The sequence below is a fragment of the Peromyscus californicus genome, unplaced genomic scaffold, assembly GCF_007827085.1.
Source record: "Peromyscus californicus insignis strain IS unplaced genomic scaffold, ASM782708v3 Scaffold_3__1_contigs__length_106647218, whole genome shotgun sequence".
Classification (NCBI taxonomy): Eukaryota; Metazoa; Chordata; class Mammalia; order Rodentia; family Cricetidae; genus Peromyscus; species Peromyscus californicus.
In genome coordinates, this window is record NW_026294551.1 from 45958315 (window position 1) to 45981071 (window position 22757).

The 22757-nt window shown below is 40.3% G+C and overlaps 1 protein-coding gene and 1 non-coding gene across 2 annotated transcripts in view; one reads left to right on the forward strand and one right to left on the reverse strand.

Moving 5' to 3' along the window:
- Positions 1 to 22757, forward strand: part of Nsrp1 (nuclear speckle splicing regulatory protein 1) — a 37039-nt gene that overhangs the window by 11527 nt on the left and 2755 nt on the right. Inside the window, 4 exon segments of the mRNA XM_052757568.1 lie at positions 15811 to 15867; positions 20204 to 20332; positions 21259 to 21466; positions 22256 to 22364. Coding sequence (XP_052613528.1) covers positions 15811 to 15867; positions 20204 to 20332; positions 21259 to 21466; positions 22256 to 22364 — 503 coding nt within the window.
- LOC128123568 (small nucleolar RNA SNORA33) lies at positions 17661 to 17771 on the reverse strand. Its single transcript, XR_008222743.1, has one exon. It is a non-coding gene; the product is annotated as a small nucleolar RNA SNORA33 (small nucleolar RNA).

Genomic DNA, 22757 nt, shown 5'->3' on the forward strand with positions numbered 1-22757 from the left:
CTGGGGGTGTAACTTGGTGGGCTGTGTGAGATGTTGTCTAACAGTGAGCTGATGGAGACTGGGGGCGTAACTTGGTGGGCTGTATGAGATGTTGTCCAACAGTGGCTGATGGAGACTGGGGGTGTGACTTGGTGGGCTGTATGAGATGTTGTCCAACAGTGGCTGATGGAGACTGGGGGTGTGACTTGGTGGGCTGTGTGAGATGTTGTCCAACAGTGGCTGATGGAGACTGGGGGTGTGACTTGGTGGGCTGTGTGAGATGTTGTCTAACAATGAGCTGATGGAGACTGGGGGGTGTGACTTGGTGGGCTGTGTGAGATGTTGTCTAACAGTGGCTGATGGAGACTGGGGGTGTGACTTGGTGGGCTGTGTGAGATGTTGTCTAACGGTGACTGATGGAGACTGGGGGTGTGACTTGGTGGGCTGTATGAGATGTTGTCCAACAGTGGCTGATGGAGACTGGGAGTGTGACGTGGTGGTAGAATACCTCCTTAGCTCTGCAATTGGTCAGGAGATGAAAGCTAGATTTCTAAAATTCGTAAATTATCAAAAACCTGCATTTCTGATTTCTAACGAAAAACTAATTTCATTTTGGTTTGAAGCCTGTTCAGCTAGTCAATGATATGACAAAGTAAAAATTTGAATCTAGCTGAGCATTATGATAGAGTCAAATTAATACTGTAACTGTGGCTTTTCATCATATAATAAGGTAATTTCATATTACTCTGCGTGTAGTTTTGTATAGTTCAAATAAATGACAGCTTTTATAGAGAGAAAGCATGTTATTTATGAAAATACCAGGAAATTTGGATTATTGTAATGGCAGCTAATAGTGTTATATTTTCTTATATACTACTAAATCCCTAGTAAATACATGATGCTGGATGTATTTAAGTAGCAACATAGACAGTGAGGTGTTTAAAGTAATTCTGAAATTTTGTTAAAAATCATCTCTGTTGTTCAGCATTGAGAAGAAAGCATAAGAAAAAGTGAGAATAGGATGCCCTACACCAAGTGAGAACAGGATGCCCTACACCAAGTGAGAACAGGATGCCCTACACCAAGTGAGAATAGGATGCCCTACACCAAGTGAGAATAGGATGCCCTACACCAAGTGAGAACAGGATGCCCTACACCAAGTGAGAACAGGATGCCCTACACCAAGTGAGAACAGGATGCCCTGCACCAAGTGAGAATAGGATGCCCTACACCAAGAGAGAATAGGATGCCCTACACCAAGTGAGAACAGGATGCCCTACACCAAGTGAGAACAGGATGCCCTACACCAAGTGAGAACAGGATGCCCTGCACCAAGTGCGAATAGGATGCCCTACACCAAGTGCGAATAGGATGCCCTACACCAAGTGAGAACAGGATGCCCTACACCAAGAGAGAACAGGATGCCCTACACCAAGAGAGAACAGGATGCCCTACACCAAGAGAGAATAGGATGCCCTACACCAAGAGAGAACAGGATGCCCTACACCAAGTGAGAACAGGATGCCCTGCACCAAGTGAGAATAGGATGCCCTACACCAAGTGAGAACAGGATGCCCTACACCAAGTGAGAATAGGATGCCCTACACCAAGTGAGAACAGGATGCCCTGCACCAAGTGAGAACAGGATGCCCTACACCAAGTGAGAACAGGATGCCCTGCACCAAGTGCGAATAGGATGCCCTACACCAAGTGAGAACAGGATGCCCTACACCAAGTGAGAACAGGATGCCCTACACCAAGAGAGAATAGGATGCCCTACACCAAGTGCGAACAGGATGCCCTACACCAAGTGAGAATTTTTAAAAGGGCAAGATGACAAGAGAATCCTAGCTACACGAAGTGGCTGAGAGGGCAAATATGAAGATTGATGAACTAGGAATTCCTTTTCCTAGGAAGCAAGTGCTATTAATCTTAAGTTTTATAGATAAATAAAATTACTTTGTGAGTCTTGTTTGTATCTGTGTGCTTTTGACCAAATTGACTCATGTTGGGCAAATTTTTTAATTGTTTTTCCCTTCTGAAATTAGTACACAATGTAGTGTTTGTATTTTCAACTCCAGAGTTTCCGCTGTCCCTCCCTTTTTCTCCTTCCTTCCTTTCATCTCTGCTGCCCTCCCTACCTCCTTCCTTCTAGTCATTTCTATGTCTGATTTTGGAGATACTTTGGTCTGTCTGATGAGACACTATGCTCATACTTTAGTTCTTTAGAAATGGATTCTTTCAGGTCTTCAGGCATATCTTGTTCATTACATGTGTCCTTTGTTTTTGCCTGAAAACTGGAGATTAAAGTCATATAATGTAGCTGCAACGAGTCTCAATTTGTTTGCTTTTTTTTAAATTTTACTTATTTTTATTTCATGTGCATTGGTGTTTTCCCAGCATGTATGTCTGTGTGAGGGTATCAGATCCCCTGAAACTGGAGTTAGGTATGAGCTGCCACGTGGGTGCTGAGAACTGAACCAGGTCCTCTGGAAGAGCAGCCCATGCTCTTAACCACTAAGCCATCTCTCCCCAGCCCCATGCTTTTTAAAAATGTTTAATTATTATTACACATTTTTAGTGTTGCTGATAATTAGACCCAGGGCCTTGCATGTGCAAAGCATATACTACTCCTGAGCTACATCCCTAGCCATTTTGTATAGTAACTTTTCTGAACTAATTCTATAAGATTTATCTTTTTTGTGTTGCCATTGAAGTCAGTTAAATTAGTTGACAACTAATGATTTGATAAGAGATTTACTTAAACATTTGGAACGAGTTAACTGTCCCAGACTTTATGACAAAGTGGGTTATGTTCATGTTGTATCATGCCTGCATTACCTAAGGCCTACAGTTAACAGCTCTGCCCTAGTCTTTACTCTTGTATAGCTTCAAGGGCAGTTGCAAAATCCTTAGGACCTTAGGACTCTCTGGGGGAGTCTTTACTGATGTTATGCCTCAGTTGTATATTTATATGGCCTTCAAGATCCACTGGAGTGTATTGGAACTTTGTTTCTATTTTCACTTAAAAGTAGAAATCACACACACACACACACACACACACACACACACACACACACACACACACACACACGAATCTGTTACTGTTATGGATTACATTGATAAATTTTCCTAAAGTGAGACCACTCTTTAAATAGTAACATAAACCCCACTTGGTCTTGGTATATATGTACAACTGTTTTTAAATTGCAAAATGTAACATAAAATGCATCTTTTACAATTTTTAAAATTTATTAGGGCCTGGAGAGATGGCTCAGCAGTTAAGCTGTTCTTCCCCAGGTCCTGAGTTCAATTCCCAACTACCACATGGTGGCTCACAAGCACCTATAATAAGATCTGGTACCCACTTCTGGCCTGCAGGTATGCATGCAGGCACAACACTATATACAGAATAAATAAATAAATCTGAGTGGCAGTAGTGTATGCCTTTAATCCCAGTGCTTGGGAGGCAGACCCAGGTGGATCTCTGTGAGTTCGAGGCCAGCCTGGTCTGCAGAGGGAGATCCAGGACAGGTACCAAAACTACACGGAGAAACCCTGTCTCGAAAAACCAATAAATAAATTTTAAAAATATATATTTTATTTTATGTGCACGTATGTCTGTGTACTGATCCCCTGGTATTAAAGTTATAGATGGTTTTAAGCCACCATGTGGGTGCTGGAAATTGAACCTGGATTCTCTGGAAGAGTACTCAGTGCTCTTAACCATTAAGCCATCTCTCTAGCCCCCACTGTTTTTGTTTTTCATGTATAGTTCAGGTTGGCCTTGCACTAACTGTGTAGCCAAGAATGATTGATTATCCAGCCTCTACCTCCTGGGTACTTTGTTATCACACCTGACTTCTTTCTTTCTTTTAAATAATAGTCTTTTGGAGGGGTTACAGAATCTTGAGGAACATGCAGTCCTCCTGCCTCTTCCTTTTGAGTGCAGGGATTAAAGTTATACAACCAGACCTAGCCCTTATTAATTTTAATTTCTTTGAAATATATTTAAACAATTTTAAATTTTATTTAGTGTGTGCATGTGTGCTGGGGTGCTCGTGAGATCAGAGGACAGCTCTCAGGAGTTTGGTGCTCTTTACCTGGATTCTGGGAATTGAATTCAGTTTCCAGACTTGGCAGTGAGCACCTTTACCCACTGAGTCATCTTGTCACCTTGGAGGTTTTAGTTCCTAACATGGTAAACCTGTCTATATAGGAAAAAGATCTTTCCCAACAATTTAAGGAGTGTAAAAAGGCCTGGAGAGGAATTGCATTCTGTTGGAGCAGTGGTTCTCAGCCTTCCTAATGCTGTGGTGATTCCCCAGTCATAAAATTCTTTTCATTGCTACTTCATAACTGTAATTTTGATACTATTATGAATCATAATGTAAATCTCTGTGTTTTCCAATGGTCTTAGGTGGCCCCTGTGAAAGGGTTGTTGAACCATCAAAGAGTTCTTTCTCCATTCACATGTTGAGAACCGATGCCCTAAGGTGTCTAGGCCCAGCACTTGGTGACCTTTTTACTTTAGCAGTTTGAACTTCTTGCTCTTGAAGACTGTTTTTTTTTTCTTTTACTTGAAGTATTTCTTACCTCCATCTTATTCAGTCCTTCTCAAATTCATGTTAGATATATTTTGGTGTTCTGCTATTGAGTTAGCCATTTGTCTGGGGCAGTGGCATGCATGCTGCAAACTAGACAGAATTCCAGTTCCTCCTGTGTCCCCAAGCCAAGCATCTGGTCAGTCTGTGCTCCTGTATTATTTCCAACTAAGAGCAGAAATGAAGTCTGTTACTTGCCTTTCCCAAAGAAGGCAATATGTAAAAGTCCACACCTCCATTGCTGCTTTTAATGTGAAACCCCCGATTAATTTGTCTTCTGCTATTCATGTTTCTTGCTTCCAAATACCAGCCCTCAGAGCCACTCCCACCTTTTTTTGTACACAGTCACTGTGGGTAGTTTGATTCCTTCCTTGCCTTCTGTCTTTGCATTTCAGGTATGGAGGGTAACCCTTACTTTCCAGCATGAGTGTGGATTTCTTGTGTCATTTCTAGGGATCAGGGCATATTAATTTACAGTTTGTAGCAGAGTTTGAACTTGGCTTTTCTAGCTTTGGTATTGTAGGTGATTGTTTCATTTCTCTTAGTCTGTTTCCACCATGGTGCACAGCTGTAATCCAGCACTACAGAGGCCAAGGTAGGGGAAGCCTGGGATACACTACAAAACCTGTCTCCAAAGCCTGACCCTGTGATATCATCTATTTAAAGTGTTTTAAAGATAAAAATAGTTTATCTTGAGTGCCCAGCTTGGTGGCTGACACGTGGTAGAAGTGCAGTAAGTTGTGTGTGTTATACAGAAGGACCTTCTCTGTATGCAGTCATCACCATCATTAATCACTAGATGTTTGGATGTTTCCTGGGCTGGCTCCAGCCCACTTTGTGTTTGATGGTAATATTTAGTAGCCTGTCTTTTTTGTGGCCGTTTAATGCAGTTTTAATTTCCAGTTTGGGCTGTAGCTATTAGCCAGAAAGCATTATGTTAAAAAATTTTCACAAATAAGTCACTAACATTCATAGTTACTTTTTGAAATTATTACTGTTTTATTAGGTAATTGTCTCTTTCTTGCTTATCCTATTTAACTGACAATTTTTTTTTTTTTTTTTGGTTTTTCGAGACAGGGTTTCTCTGTGTAGCTTTGCGCCTTTCCTGGAACTCACTTGGTAGTCCAGGCTGGCCTCGAACTCACAGAGATCCGCCTGGCTCTGCCTCCCGAGTGCTGGGATTAAAGGCGTGCGCCAACAGCGCCCGGCTTAACTGACAATTTTTAATTAGAAGCCAGTAAAATTTTTACCTCTAAATTTGCAGAGTAAAATAACAAAATTAGTTTTTTTACTGTCCAAAACTGTATGCATCTTCATATACTATACTGACAGGCTTTGATACCGCTTACTTCAACTGTACCATAAAAATCATTTTTAAAGAGCTTTTCCTTTATTTTTATGACATGTCTCAGTGTTTATAGTCAGACAGAAACTAATAATCCCACATCTCACTCTTGGACTTATCAGAAGCTCAAAATAAAATAGATCAAATCACTTTCTGAAACAAAATTACTTTATTAGTTTAGTAATAATTTAAGGTTACTTTAAAGATAAGAAGCAGCATTTGGGAGGAGATTCATTTCCTGCCTCCCGGCTTTATCTGCAAGAACTACATCTTTAGTGTCAAGAGACTGTGTATTTATAAGAGAACTCTAATAAAGTCTGTCCTGGGCACCCTGCACACCTGACTTGGTCATTGCTATTATCTATGGGGTCCTAAGCTATTTCTTGTCTTTAAAAAGAGAAATACATTGCCAAGTGTATTTCATTAAAATTGGGCTCGCATAGGAAGGATAATAAGACCTTTGACTCTTCTTCTGAGTGTGCTAACTGTTGCAAACATGGTTTATATTGATGCTTTTGAAAATAAGTTTGTGTTTCTAACTGAAAAAACATACAGAATTTTTATTTATTTTATTGGTAAGTTAAAGTGGAGAGAGATACCATTCATTCAACTTATAAATACTTATTTTTCTGTTACTAATTTTGGTTGATATAAACATGAGATATAGAAAATATGTTGTTTTTTTTTTTTTCCTTTAATCGGGATCTTACACTATATGTGTTAGAGAACTGTACTGTTTTTATTATGAACAATCCAAAACTGACCTTATACATTCCTTTTATGCTACTCACATTTTGCCAATGCTTTTTATCTCAGAGATATTATCATACAAAGCAGGTAAAGTAGTAAGTTCAGGTCTGCATCCTCATGACATCAGCACATGCAATATGTAGAGACGTCTGTCTGGTTTCTGGAACTATATTGCTTCAACAAGGCAAGAGCCATTACACAAACAGCAGACTTCTGAGTAGTTACTAACAACTGTCATTTCAAGGCACACTAAGTCATTAGCCTGCACGTGACTCTTGTCCTGAGTTATCTGTTAGTTCCCTATCTACCACATCCCTTATCCTCTCTTGCTTTCTTCTTTAAACATACCATGCTCTGATTGATAGATAATTTGTTATTTCTATTTTTGTCTAGGTAATTTGGGTTTTATTTGTTTTTGTTTTTGTTTATTTATTTTTTTTTTTTTTGTATTTTTTAAGACAGGATTTCTCTGTGTAGCCCTGGAACTCAGAGATCCCCCTGCCTCTGCCACCCTAGTGCTGGCATTAAAGGCATGTGCCACCATGTCCAACTGGTAGTCTTTACATTTATTTCATTTGTTGTATTGGAGATTAAACCCAGGACCTCATGCATGTTAGGCAAGTCTTCTACCACTTAGTCATATCCCAAACACCCTTGTGGTATTTGAGAGTTTGAATTATAGATCTCATTATTTTTAGTTAAGACCATATCTAACTAAAACATACATATTGACTATTTTACCCATTTGAGAGTAAAAACTTAAATTACCTTGAATTTCCTGCTATTACAGTGGTGCTTTGAGGGGGGAAAAAATCATGTGCATTTCCCAGTATAACATGTACAAGTTTCTTTGGGGATATATATCCAGGTGTAGGAGCTTCTAATGTTTTCTCATTGTTTGACATTTATTTTTGTCTTTTAGTACATAAACTTTATCAAATTAAAGGCGTTTTCTTCTATTTACAGTTTACTGACTTTTTTTTTTTAACCTTTTATATGTGTATAAGTGTCCTACCTGCATGTATGTCTGTGTACCGTGTGCATATAGTACTTTCAGGGGCCAGAAGAAGGCATTGGATCCCCTGAGACTGAAGAGTTGTGAGCCACTATGTAGATGCTGAGAATTGAATCCAGATCCTCTGTGATCTTAACTGCTGAGCCACCTCTCCAGCCCATGACAAAAATTTTTAAAGATTTTTATTTTTATTTTGTATATATGAATGTGTATGTGTATTGCGTGTGTGCCTGGTACCTGTAGAGGCCAGAAGAGAGTATCAGATCCCCTGCTAATAGAGGTAAAGGAGGTTGTGAACCACTGTGTGGACTCTAGAAACTAAACCTAAGTCTTATGGAAGATCAGCAAGTGAGCTTAATTGCTGAGCCATTTCTCCATACCCTTTCATTGATTGATTATTGATATATTTATTTTGTGTTATGTGTGTAGGTACATGCAATGCCATGGGTGTGGAGGTCAGAGAAAACGTTAGGAGTCAGTCTTCTCCTACATTGTGGGCCCCAGGGATCAAACTCAGATTGCCAAGCTTGGTAGCAAGTGCCTTAACCCATTGAAGTATCTTACTATCCCTACACATTATATTTTATAAATTAATAGATATCAAATGCATTTATGAAGCCTATTGAAATAAGAATGATGCTATTTTCTTCTGTTCATGTGATTTTTTTTTTACATATCCAAATATCAAACCACTCATTTCTGATCTAGTCCTTTTTGAATAAGACTTAATTTTCAAAAAAAAAATTTATTTTTAACTATGTGTCTGTGTATGTGGACACATGGGGGTATATGCACATGAGTATAAGTGCTTCTGAACTATATAGTTCAGAAGAGGGTATAAAATCCTCTGAAGCTGGAGTTGCAGGCAGTTTTGAGTTGCCCAATGTGGGTTCTAGGGACTGAACTGGAGTCATCTGTAACACCAGTATGCACTCATAACAATCTGAGCCCTCTCTCCTGCCCCCAATGGATTATTTTTAATATATGAATAGAATTAATTTAGATACATATATAGAGATTATAGTTTCCAAATGTGCCTGTAGGTTTTAATTTATGGAGGACACTGGTGACATGAAGTTGATACTATTGAAAGATGATTATTAGTTATATTACTGAGAGAGGTAGACACACTATTCCATGTAGAACCATATGTGGGAGTGCCAAGATTGGGTTGTATATTTTTGAGACAGGGTCTCTTTAGGTCAGTGGTCCTCAACTTTCCTAATGCTGTGACCCTTTAATATAGTGCCTCATGTTGTGATAACCCCCAACCATAAAATTATTTTCATTGCTACTTCATAAATGTAATTGTTCTACTGTTATGAATTATAATGCAAATATCTGATATACGACCATTGAAAACCTGCTTTAGGTAGTCCAGGCTGACCTAGAAACCAGTGATTCCCTTCCTGCATCTGGCTGAAACACCAGTTTTGATCTAGAGGCAGAAAGAGCTAGGAGAAAGTGTGGTCCAGAGTCGTGTTTTTTGAGTCAGGGTTTCTCTGTGTAACCTCTGCTCTTCTGGAACTGTCTCTATAGACCAGGTTGGCCTTGATCTCATAGAGATCGGCCTGCTTCTGCCTCCTGAGTGCTGGGATTAAAGGCGTGCACCACCACTGTCCAGGAATGGTCCAGAGTTTTTAATTGTGCTTTACATGAAAAATGCGCCGGGCGGTGGTGGCGCACGCCTTTAATCCCAGCACTCGGGAGGCAGAGCCAGGTGGATCTCTGTGAGTTCGAGGCCAGCCTGGGCTACCAAGTGAGTCCCAGGAAAGGCGCAAAGCTACACAGAGAAACCCTGTCTCGAAAAACCAAAAAAAAAAAAAAAATGCAAGACTAAGTGGTGCACATAGTTACAGTTGACAAATTTGGACAGAGTGGGCTCTGGGCAGTTGCCCTACCTCATCTGGCCACAGCCTGTTATGCTTCCTGGAATGTAAGAGCCTGCTGAAGGAGGTGGTTCAGAGTTTGGGTTGTGATTGGTAGTTGATATGTGCTCATGGGCCATCCTTTAAGAATTAGTTAGCCTTGAGAGGAGCAATCTTCCTGGAACATCAGATATACAGAAAAGTAAGAAAATATAGTTAATGCTATTGGTCCTGGGATAAAATGATGGCATATAGATGTTGACTGTAAGAAAATGCAAAGTAGTTAGTTATCTGTTCTTACTCCTATTTTTAGTTAAAAAAAAAAATTAGTCTGACAAAAAGCTAGGTGTCCTCCTGCCCCTTGCTTTCTAGTAAGTATGTCTGGGCTAGAAAGAGGCTCGGTGGTTTAGAGCACTGGCTGTTCTTAACAGGATTGGGGTTCAGAGCCCCGCACCCACACAGTAGCTCACAACTGTCTGTAATTTCAGTTCCAGGAGATTAGGGCACCAAGCACACACTTGGTACACAGACATTCATTCATTCAGACACCCATAAACATACGATAAATAAATCTAAGAAAAATAGAGAGGGCTGGGGACATAGCTCAGTCGGTAAAGGGCCTGCCGCAAGCATAGGACATAAACTGGATCCCCAGCACCCACGTGGAAGCCCATGTCTGTAGCCTGAGCGGGAACTGGATATGAGCAGGTTCTGGAGCTTGCTAATCAGCTAGTGTAGCTTATCAGTGGGTGCCAGCTTCAGAGAGCCCCATCTCAGAAACCAAGGTGGAGAGTGACAGAGGACGACACCTGAAGTGAGTGCCTGGCCTCCATACACACCCACATATATGTGTACATACACTGTGTACATGCACACAGACAAAATGGGGATTGTTTGACCCTTGAAAATGTAATAGAAATCTATAAAACTGTCAGGGTATAGGGCTGGAGAAATGGCTCAGCAGTTAAGAGCACTGGCTGCTCTTCGAGAGAACCCAGGTTCAATTCCCAGCACCCACATGGCAGCTTACAACTGTCTGTAACTCCATTTCCAGGGGATCTGACACCTTCACACCAATGCACATAAAATAAAATAAAATAAATTATTTTTTAAAAAACTGTCAGGGTTTAGGGCTGTAGGAAAGAATAGTTTTTTTCTTCTTTTTTTTTTTTTTTTTTTTGGTTTTTCGAGACAGGGTTTCTCTGTGTAACTTTGCGCCTTTCCTGGGACTCACTCGGTAGCCCAGGCTGGCCTCGAACTCACAGAGATCCGCCTGGCTCTGCCTCCCGAGTGCTGGGATTAAAGGCGTGCGCCACCACCGCCCGGCTTTTTCTTCTTTTTTAGTCTGAGTTCTTTATACTTCTTAGATTTTCAGATTTGTTAACAAAACTATTCATGATAGTATTTTTTAACTCTTTCATCAGTCATCATTTGTATCTCATACATTTTCTTAGTAAAAGACCAGCTTTTGATTTGTTCATCCTTCTATATTGTTGTTTTATTCTCTAGTGATTCTTACTCAGTCTTGCTTTCTTTCTTATAAGAACACAGCATCCTTTTGAGTGTGTGTTTTAGCTGGTTCCTTGGTGAACAAGTTCCAGTAATACTTGTGGAGAGGTTTGTATGGTAATAGTCACCTCTACCTCAGAGCAGTCGGGCTGAACAAGGCAGCCTCACAGGAAGATGGCAGTCCTGTGCTTCACCTCCATCTCTATGCTAACTGTGCAGGTTGTTTTTGTTTGGTTGGTTTTTGTCTGTTTTTTCTTTGTTTATGTGGCATAAACATGTGTATGCTTGTTTGTTTGCTTGGGTTTGGGCACATGTGTGTGTGGGTACACACGTGTGAGTGTAGAAGCCAGACGTGGATATCGAGAATCATCCTAGTTACCTTTTATACCTTATTCATTCAGCCAGTTCCCTCTGGGGATCCCCTGCCTCTGCCTCCTGAGGCTGGGATTATAGGTGGGCCACCCAGCCACCCAGCATGCATTTGGATTCTGAACTCCGATTCTGACGCTCTAACCACTGAGTCATTTCCCTTGCCCTGTTTTTTATAATGTGACAGACTATGCTAAGCATGGTAGCACATGCCTGTAATTTCAGCATTAGCAGGAATAATGGAATAATATGAATTTGAGGCTAGCCTGGGCCCCACAGGGAGGATCTATCTAAGAATTAAAATTTAAAAAGGTGGGGCAAAGCAATAAAGTAGATAAAAATTATATGATGACTATTTTAAAATAAGGTGGGTGAGTGTTGGTTATCACAATTCAAGTGAAGGAGATGGTTTAAACCAATGATAAAACTAACAGACCAGTGCTGAGGAAAATTGGTTACAAGGAAGCCTCGATTCTTCGGAAGAACAGAATTAAAGACATAATTCAGAAACAGAAGCCAGAGCTAGAGCATGTAAAGGCAAGTTGATAGGATGCAAAATCAGAAGTGTAACCTACAAATAAAAGGTAAATTATAGTACAGCAGCTGAGTCTAAACATTGTAAGTAAGTTAAATTATGTCTAGAATGAAGACATATTACAGTGTAAGACTGATTATTAAGAACAGAAAGCAGGTAACCAAAAATAGGTGAATCCAGAGTGTGTAGCCAGAAGTAGGTCAAAGTCACGTATATGTACTACAGAGTGAACACAAGAAGTGGAGCTGTGCACAAAATAGCTCATTCAAAATGCCTCTCCGAGAAAGCTAGGTGACCAGTTATTTCTATTCTTGGTTGCTCAGTAAGAAATGACCTTAGTTTTATCAAAGCACTCCTAATATATTCTGGGGGAAAATACATATTTTTTGAGACAGAGTTTCCCTGTATAGTTCTGTCTGCACTAAAACTCACTATATAGAACATGCTGGCTTTGAACACACAGAGATCTGCCCACTTCGGCCTTTCCAGTGCTGGGGCTGGGACTAAAGGTGAACAGTTTCTGAATTTTAATTGAATAATTTCTGAAATTTTAACTTGGGATTGACTCAACATTATATATATTCATTTTCATGATATAAACATCTGTTTGAGCAGAGATGTTTTATTAGGCGTCTGTTTACTGGCAGTAGTGCCCAGGATAGTGTCTTCTGTACAGCAAGATCCTCAAGTGATGGTTTAAAAGTGTTAAAATAATAAAGCCATTTTAAAAATTAAGTTGAAATCTTAATTCTCCACAAATATCACAGTATTTAATAAAAGTAAATGTGTATGCTTGACCTCCTCCTGCACTCAAAAGCCTAAACATGGACTATTTTAAGTCCCAATAAGATAGTAAGCTGAAATTTCTTCCTATTTTGGTGTTCTATAGGTAAGCACAGTTAGCTTTATCTTTAGTCTGAGTTCATAATAAAAATCTCAACACTCTTCACAACTCTTAAGCAGGTTTTGCATTTTTAACAAGTATAAATATGAGTAAATTAAGCCCATAACAGAGGTTGCTGAGTTACAGGACCATGAGTAAATGGTCTGTTGCTAAGTTAAAAGAAGGACAGGGGAAGCCAGGCGGTGGTGGTGCACAACTTTAATCCTAGCCCTTGAGAGGCAGAAGCAGGTGGATCTCGTGAGTTCGAGGTTAGCCTGGTCTACATAGTTCCAGGACAGTCAGAGCTACACAGTGAGACCCTGTCTCGAAACAAACAAAAACAAGAACAGGGCCGGGCGGTGGTGGCGCACGCCTTTAATACCAGCACTCGGGAGGCAGAGGCAGGCGGATCTCTGCGAGTTCGAGGCCAGCCTGGGCTACAAAGTGAGTTCCAGGAAAGGCGCAAAGCTACACAGAGAAACCCTGTCTCGAAAAACCTAAAAAAAAAAAAAACAAGAACAGGAAGTTCTCCTCTTCTGAGTCTCCAACACAACAGACCATAGCTATGAGCCATTTAAAAAGAAGTATTAGTTTTTGAACTGTTTTTCTTTAGCTAAGAGCTATTTTGGACAGTGGGTAGGTGAACTCTCATTTCAAAAAAAAAAAAGGCAATAGATGCCCCTCCCCCATACTTTATTAAGTACAGGATGACAGGTTAATTTCTATAAAAATGAAAACTGGTTCAGCTAAAGATTATGACTGGAAAAATTAATATAAATAGTGGCCTGGTATCCGTAGTCTTTCAGACAGTTACACAGCCTCTTGGTAAAAGATGCCAGCAGCATTTGCAGAGCTGCTTTTCCCGTGAATCACCACGGCCCAGGAGGCAGTCCGGCTATAGTGACCAAAAAGTCTCCCCTTTGGCCAGCTCTCAGCTCAGTTCAATGTAGTAAACGTTGGGATGGTTGAATCATTTTTATTCTCATAGAGTAAATGAGGAGTACAAAGACTAAGAAATCAAATGGCAGTTTATTTACAATGCCCATACTTGACTCCATCTTATATCTTTAACCCTTAGAATTGTGTGGTGGGCACCTATAGAATAGGTGCTGATTTTTTTATTTGAAACTGTAAATAGAAACCCACTTACTTAGGTGCTAAGTGTTGTTGCAAGGCTGGGCAGTGGTGGCACACACCTTTAATCTCAGCACTCAGGAGGCAGAGCCAGACAGATCTCTGTTCAAGTTCCAGGACAGGCTCCAAAGCTACACAGAGAAACCCTGTCTCAAAAAAACCAAAAACAAACTAACAAAAAACATTTGCAAGGTTTCATAGACTTCTTGAGATTTTTGGCAGAAAATACACTTTTAAGTATCTCTATGGGTTGTGTTTTGTTTTGTTCACTTTTAGGATGGTTCAAATGTTTATATATGATCTTGCTTATAAAATCTTTAAAAGTGTAGAGAATGTAATTTTTGTCTTCCTAAGTTTAAAATGAGTGGTAATCTGTGGTTCAAAAAGATGCCTTTTATGAGTTTTCTCTTTAGATTTACTGTGAACTGGTCTTAGGCAGAATTAGAATTGTTCGTGTGCTAATGTTTTAATTAATCAATTTATGAGTATATTTTGTCGTTTGAGCATATTTATCTTTGGTCTTTTTCCCCCTTTGAGCCAGTCATATGTATACTGTGAGGTGGGGACTATTAAATGGTAGGGATATTGAAGCAGGGGAATTTGACATATGTAGAACTCAGGTCACTGAGCTGCTTTGTGAACATTATTTTGAACTTCTTTATTTTCTAAGGCTAATGATTAAGTATTGACTGCTTTGTGAACATTATTTTGAACTTCTTTATTTTCTAAGGCTAATGATTAAGTATTGACAGTAGTTATATATCATGGTATATAGAATCCATTTTTTCATTTAATGAGTTTGTTTTCGCTTTCTCTGGTTTGTGGAAGGAAGATAAAAATCCATTTCATTTGCACTAATTAGAAAGATAGACATAAAATACACTGGAAGTATATCTTATTCCTATAAATGTTTTAAATTGATAAACTGGCAGGATATAGTGATGCATGCCTTTAATCCCAGCACTCAGGAGGCAGAGGCAGGCGAATCTATGTGAGTTCAAGGCCAGCCTGGTCTACATGGCAAGATCCAGGCTTACTAGGGCTGCAGTAGTGAGACTGTCTCAAAAGACAAACAGAAATTTTATTGAAAGTGCTGCTTACCAGGGAAATTTGGGTTCAATGACTAATCTGTTTGACCACACTTTGGTAGTGTTTTAACATGCTAGTTCCCTTCTCTGTGGCTGAATACCCAATAGTAGGATTACTGGGTTACATTGTAGTTCTGTTTCTGATTCATTCTGAAACCTCCACCCTGTTTCCCCAAATGACTCCCTGGCAGGACTCTGTTTCCTCCATCCTTGTAGTCCTTGTCTTTTTATAGTAGCTATTTCAGCTGGATTGAGGCAGTACCTTGTGGCTTCAGCTTGCACGTTCTTGCTGTTTGTGGTACTGAGCATGCTTTTTCATATGCCTGTTAACCATCTATTTGCATGTCTTTTTTGGTTTTCGGAGACAGGGTTTCTCTGAGTAACAACTCTGGCTGTCCTGGAACTCACTTTGTAGACCAGCCTGGCCTTGAACTCACAGAGATTCATCTATGCTTATAGCTCATTTTTCTGTGTTACCCATTTCAGATGTATAGTGTACAAAATTCACAACCAGCTTTTTTCTTGTTTTCTTTCTAATGTCTTAGAGTCTGTTCTTATACATTACAATGGAAATTAATTTGTCTCTTAACATTTAGAGAGAAAGACCCTGATGTTAATTTAATTAATATTACCTTTCTATTTTTAACTCTTTAAGTAAGGAATCATTTGCCAACCAGAATATGGAAAGGGAATTTAAATTTGATAAACAATGACATTTTTCTGTCTTGCAGACCTCCGTGAGTGAAAGCCTTCAGAGGGAAGCTGCTAAGAAGCAGGCCATGAAACAGGTAGGAAACGAAAAGAGCAAATGCGTTTCACCAAGTGTTTTTTACCTAGTACTGAGAGTAAAACAGAGTAAACCTGTGGAGTGGAGTTGTTTATTTCTTACTATGTGTAGACTGTTCCTCACTATGTAGACTGCAGACTTTATCCATTTTAAAGGAAGATACAGTTGGCTCTTCCAGGCTGGAGTTTAAACCAGCTTTGCCCACAGCTGACTCAGCAGTCTGGTAATAGGTTGCTTGGAGCATTGGGATTTGTTTCTTTGTTCAGTTTCGCTTGGAATCACTTGTCAGAAGAAAAAAGTCTAGCCATAGCCAAAGTGATTTCACAGTTACTTTGAGTTCATCTGCCAAGAAGTGGGGAGTAGTCAGGTCATGTTCAGCAGTGGTTCCATTAGGAACACCCTAGAGGCTTTAAGCACATCTTCCCAGGCATCCATTGTCTTCTAAAATTCTGAAAACTCATCCATGCTTCTGACAAAGTACCAGTTGCCCTTTTGGTGACACAGCTATATATGAAAATGAACTGACTTCTTGTGAATGCGGGTCTCAGATTTTGATGGCCCAGAGTGGAGTATTGACAGTAGTTATGTATCATGGTACAGCCTTCTCACCTGCCACCCTGTGCTCTCCCCACGGTGACTGCCTCTGCTGCTTCTGCTCCATTTCCAAACTAACTTATGAAGTTTGATTACATTTACCGGATTGTAAAGAAAATATGAACTAGAAAATGGATGATACTTTAATAGTCTTTTTTTTCCTTATTTATTTGGACCTGAATTACATAGAAGTGATGGTGACATTTTTGTATTTTACCTATTTCACTGGAAAAATACTGTTTGTCATGATTAAATACAGCATTTTAGTGTAATTACCTAAATTGAAAAAAGTCTAGGGTTGGGAATTTAGCTCAGTGGTAGAGAGCACAAGGCCCTGGGTTCAGTCCTCAGCTCCGGAAAAAAAGAGAGAGAGAGAAAAGTCTAATGCCAGGATGGTTAGCACTTACAGAATGAGCTAGTAATACGTATATATATACTTTGTAAGTTTATTTTTACTTTAAAGGTGTATGTGTGCATGTGTGGGTGTGAGTGACATGCCCTGGCATGTGTGAGGTCAGGAGTTGGTCCTCCCCCGTGCCTGTTGAGTGGTCTCTCTAGTCTGTTTCTTGTTTCCGCCGCTGTGCTGCTTCCTCCCACTTCCGGCCTGTTTTCCTGTGGTCGCAGCAGTACTGGGATTGCAGACGTGTGCCACCACAGCCCACTCATGCACGTGCTCCCAGGGACTGGACACGGGTCAGTGCTGCTCAAGGGCTGTTAGCTGCTGAGCGGTTTGTCCTGCCCTGCCGTGTGTGTGTGTGTGTGTGTGTGTGTGTGTGTGTGTATGTGTTTTAGTGTATTTATTTAGAAATAAAGTCTTGCCTATCACCTAGGCTGGCCTAGAATCTGTAATACCCCTGCCTCAGCCTACCAAGTGCTGGGATAATAGGTTTATACCACCATGCATTGCTTCATACTACTTTTTTCAGGCTTACTTTATTTGTTTGTTTGTTTGTTTATTAGTTTAAAAAATTACAACATTTATTTTTTAAATTGTAGGTGGGGATGTGACATGGCATGCGTGGAGGTCACAGGCTAGCCCCTAGGATTGCTCTCCCGACATTGTAGTTGGTCAGGCTCAGTATCACTGAGCCCTCTCACCAGCTCCTTTTCAGAGATTTTTTTTTCAAGTTTAAGTTCTTAGAATTAGCTACAGTGAAATTTTAATTAAAAGCACTACAAAAATGCTTGCCAGTGTTACAATAGTGTAGCCGTTTTCAGGGACCTTAATGACTGTGGTTGTCCTCAGGGCTTATGATACGGCATTACTATTGCCAGCTTTTTCTAAATTTCTACAGAAACATTGGCTGGTTTTATTTTTATTGTTTTTAATCATGTATGACTGTGGGTATCTCTGTGTAGATACATGCATATCCTTGGATAGTGTAGATACCCAAGGAAGCCAGGCCCATTGGATCCTCTGGAGCTGGAGTTGCAGGTGGTTATGAGCTGCCAAATGTAGGAGCTGGGACTAAGCTGCAGTCCTCTGCAAGAGCAGTGTACCTTAACCACTGAGATGTCTGTCCAGCCCCTCCTTCTCCTGAGATTTTTAGATGAGTACATGAATCTTTTGTTTATTGCCTTGTCTGATATAATTCTTTAAGGCAGTATATTTACCTCAGAGCATTCCTGTATTTTGTTTTTGTTTTTTTGAGACAAGGTCTCATTTTGGAGCCCTAGCTGACCTGGAGCTCACTATGTAGCCAACCCTGTTCTTGAACTCCCAATCTTCCTGCCTCCACCTCCCAAGTCCTGTGATTACGTGTGCCACCACTTCCAGATGTTTTGTTGTTAGTTTTTGGAGATGGCTGTATAATCTTTCTTAGATGCCATGTTTCCCTCTTGGGTTCACCAGCTAGTCGGTGGAGGGAGCAGCTGTTCGTTGTCATCATTTTGTGAACATTGAGAAGTCCGGGATGTGGGATTCTTGGTACTTAACAATATTCCAGAGAAAGTGTATTCATTTATATGTACATTATTCTAGACTCTGAAGGTTTTAGTGCAGAGACCTAGGACACTGAGGCTGTAGCTCAGTGGTAGTGGATTGGTTTGCCATGTACATGGCCTTGGATTCAATCCTTAGTACTGCAAAGAAACCTGAAGATAACCAGGTAGATTCTTTTGAATAGTTATATCGCCCTTTCTTAAAAAGGACCACTTTTAGCATCTGTATTAAACAAGTCAGTATAGTGCTTCAAAAAAAAAAATAAATATGTACAGCTCTGCATTTCAGAAACTAATTAGTTGGAACAAAAGATTACAATTTGTGGTGTAACAGTAGGTGGTAACATTAAACATACTATTGGGAGTCAAGAGGATGGAGAGATGGGTTGGCAGTTCAAAGTATATTGCAGAAGACCAAGGTTCAGGTCCAGCACCTACATGGAGGCTCACAACCACATTAATTCCTGTTCCAGGGGATTGGACTCCCTCTTCTGTTCTCCTGGGCACTATGTAATACACAGACATACATGCAGGCAAAACACACATAAAATACACATAAAGTAAATCTAAAAAAGAAAAGAGTTGAATACTGAAGTGTACAGTGTTTTATCAGAGTCAGAAGAAATACAGTGTTGGTAATTAAATTTCTCGGAGATGACCTCATTTAAGATGTAGAGGTTGAATAGCCCTGAAACTCACAGGTAAGTTTTTTTTTTGTTGTTGTTGTTGTTGTTGTTGTTGTTTTAAGATTTATTTTATATGTATAAGTTTTTTGCCTGCATGTATGCGCACCACTTGCGTGCCTGATGTCCCCAGAAGCCAGAAGAGAGCATCAAATCTCCTGAACTGGAGAGTTAATGCATGGTTGTGAACCAACATGTGACATGTGCTGGGAATCGAACCCAGGTCCCCTGCAAGAGCAGCCAGTGCTCTTAACCCTTGAGCCATCTTACTAGCCTCTAGATAAGATTTTGATGTGCCAGAAGAGGAAGAACAAGATAGAAACATGATAAAAGCAGAGGACATTATATAATTGATAGTGTAAAACTAATAGCGATACAGCTCCCATTTAATGCTGTGTTTAGTTGTTTGTTTTTTTTTTTTTTTCTTGTTTTTTTTTTTTTTTTTCTGAGACAGGGTTTCTCTGTGTAGCTTTGCGCCTGTCCTGGATCTACTCTTTAGCCCAGGTTGGCCTCGAACTCACAGAGATCTGCCTGCCTGCCTCTGCCTCCTGAGTGCTGGTATTAAAGGCGTGCGCCACCGCGCCTGGTGTGTTTAGATTTTTTTAATGTTAGGAACTTTAATGTGTTTCCTATGATCGTACTTTTGAAAACTATTTATTAGGAAACCTCATTTCTTAAATGTAACATAAAAAATAAGCCAGGGCTACATGTTGTTGCTCAGTCGTGCCTTCGACTTTTTAAATTTTTGATGTGGATAATCACATGTAATTGACAATGTCATACTCAGTGTTATTGGACACTTACTCCCTGTGTTATCACGACTTAGTAGATGTAATCGTCATTCTTTGAACTGAGGAGACTAAAGCACAGAAACTGCTCAGAGTAGGAGGAGCCAAGATTCAGCCCCAGGTGGTCTGCGGTGGGGGTGGTCTGCGGTGGGGGTGGTCTGCGGTGGGGGTGGTCTGCGGTGGGGGTTACATTCGTACTTCCTGTCTTGAAATGTGGCTGGTGCAGTTGTTAAGATAGCTTTCTAATTTATGAACCTTGATGAAAAACATAAGACCTTTCGTGGTATCTGTTGACTGCTGCATATTTTTTTAACATTTGCTTTTTTTAAAGACCAAACTGGAAATTCAGAAAGCTCTTGCAGAAGATTCCACTGTGTATGAGTATGACAGCATTTATGATGAAATGCAGAAAAAAAAGGAAGAAAACAATCCCAAATTGCTTTTGGGGAAAGATCGAAAGGTTAGTAGCTGAAACACAACTTTCTTTGATCTTGACCTGGTTTGTTTGTTTGGTTTTGGTTTTGATGGAAAGTGACTTCAGTAAAAAATTTTAGGTATTGCAATGAGTTCTTGGTTCTAAATTATAGATTTGATTTTAGAATATAGGTCCTAGCAGATGTCAAGTAAATTATCGAGTATTTCTGAAGTTTTTTTAATCTTGAAACCTTCGCAAATAATTTTTTGAAAATTTTTCTTTAGCAATTCTGTATACTAGATTTATACTGCTCCTGATTTGTTTTCTGATTCATTGTTGAAGTAAGACTATCAAGTAGCCAGGCATAGTGGCCCACACTTTAATTAAGTACTTGAGAGACAGAGGCAGGTGGGTATGAGTTCAAGGACAGCCAGGCTGCATAGTAAGACCCTGTTTCAAAAAATGTTTTTTAGAGCCAGGCATGGTGGCATATGCCATTGGGAGACTGAGGCAGGAGGGTCTGAAGACGAGAGCCGTCCTTGGATATATAGCAAGTTCAAGGCCAGCTTAGACTGTGTCATGCGCTATCTCAAAGGATAACTAGCAGCTGGGAACTAGGGTCACACTGAAGAAGCAGGCCGGAGTGTTGCTGTGAATCTGAGGCCAGTCTGGTCCCTGCACCGCGTGGGGGTGGGCCAGGTTTCTCTAGCCTTCTCCTGCCTTGAACTGGATATTAGACTGAGCTGGTCTTGACCTTGGTGTGACTATCCTGCCTTTGACTCCCATGGGCTAGGATTACAAGTGTGTGCCACCATTCCATCTGCTACACTTAAATTTTTAGTAGGAACCATTTCAGTAGTACTTTTGCAGCAACCTTATTCTGATTTTTGAAAAGACTTACTACTTAGATTAAACATTTCTATATTAATGGGTGTCATTTTTTCCCTCTTTCCTAAATGTATTTTCCGTAGCCCAAATATATTCACAACTTACTAAAAGCAGTTGAGATCAGAAAAAAGGAACAGGAAAAAAGAATGGAAAAGAAAATACAGAGAGAACGAGAGATGGAAAACGGAGAATTTGATGATAAAGAGGCATTTGTGACATCTGCTTATAAGAAGAAACTGGAAGAGAGAGCTGAAGAGGAGGAAAGAGAGAAGAGGGCGGCTGCCCTGGAAGGTAAGCGAGGAGGGAACACACGCAGAGTGCTGCCCGAGCCGTGTGCTCTGTCGTCGGGCTCGGCTCCACTGCTGTGGCTGCAGTGTGTGCGTCTGTACGGGGAGAGGCCGTGGTAACCAGAGATGCAGCTGAACCCTTAACTGCCTGCTGTTCCTCTGGGGCTTTTCATTTACTTCTTATTTTATTACTTAAGCTATGATCGCTACAAGCCATTGTCTTAGAAATTCCAAATGTAACAACATTACATTTGCCAGAAACATAAATAAACTTTAAACTCTAGTTACGTATTCTGAGATGAGAAAATGTTTAACACCACTCAAGGAACATTAACTGGGCAGTTAGAAAAAGAGTACCATTAATAATCAGGGGCTAAGGAATATCTTAGCCATTGACTTGAGTGTTCTCAGAGTCAGTTCCTCAAGGTCAAACTGTGATGTGTAACTTGTCCGTGTCTTAATTGGGCAATGCTCTTCAATGTCACGTGAAAGAAAACTAAATCTGCAAGGTGGTTCTGGGCCAGGGAAATGGCTCAGCAGGTAAAGGAGCTTGCCACCAAGCCTGGCAGCCTGAGTTTGATCCCTCGGACCTACATGATGGCAAAAGAGAACCAACTCCCACAGGTTGTCCATGACCTCCCTGTGCATCTAAAAACATTGAGAGGTATCCCTAACCCCTGGTCTAGAGAAGGTTTATGCGTCTTGGTGGGATTTATGTTCTGCATATGTAGAAGGAAGCTGCACTGTGCTTTGCTGAGTCCGCATTCTCAGTTTGTCTCTGCTTTCCCTCCAGCACGATTGGATGTGACCAAGCAGAAGGACCTTAGTGGGTTTTATAGGCATCTGTTAAATCAAGCCGTGGGAGAGGAAGCACTCCCTAAGTCCAGCTTCCGTGAAGCCAGGTAAGAGGAGGCAAGTGGAATATAGACGAAAGATACCCTTGACAGTCTGTGGTTATGCCATTTGGGAGTCTAAACTCTTGAGTAGATGGGAACAGCATTGGCTTTTTATTGTATTTTAGCCAACATGAGTGGAGTTTACAGTTTCTGAACTTGAAAAACCTAAAGATTTTGTTCAACATAGTTTTTAGTCTGCAGCTCACAAAAAAATTATTAGTGTACATTAAAACATTTTTAGTGTACAAAATTTCTGACTATTTAAGTGCTTTATGGGTCTTACGTATGGCCTTATAGGAGAAACAAAACCAAAGTGTAGTCTTTCTTCAACTAAAAACATTTATGGCCCTGGTGCCTGATAACAATCACTGCAAGAAGTAAGGAGAGATTGGTAAAGGA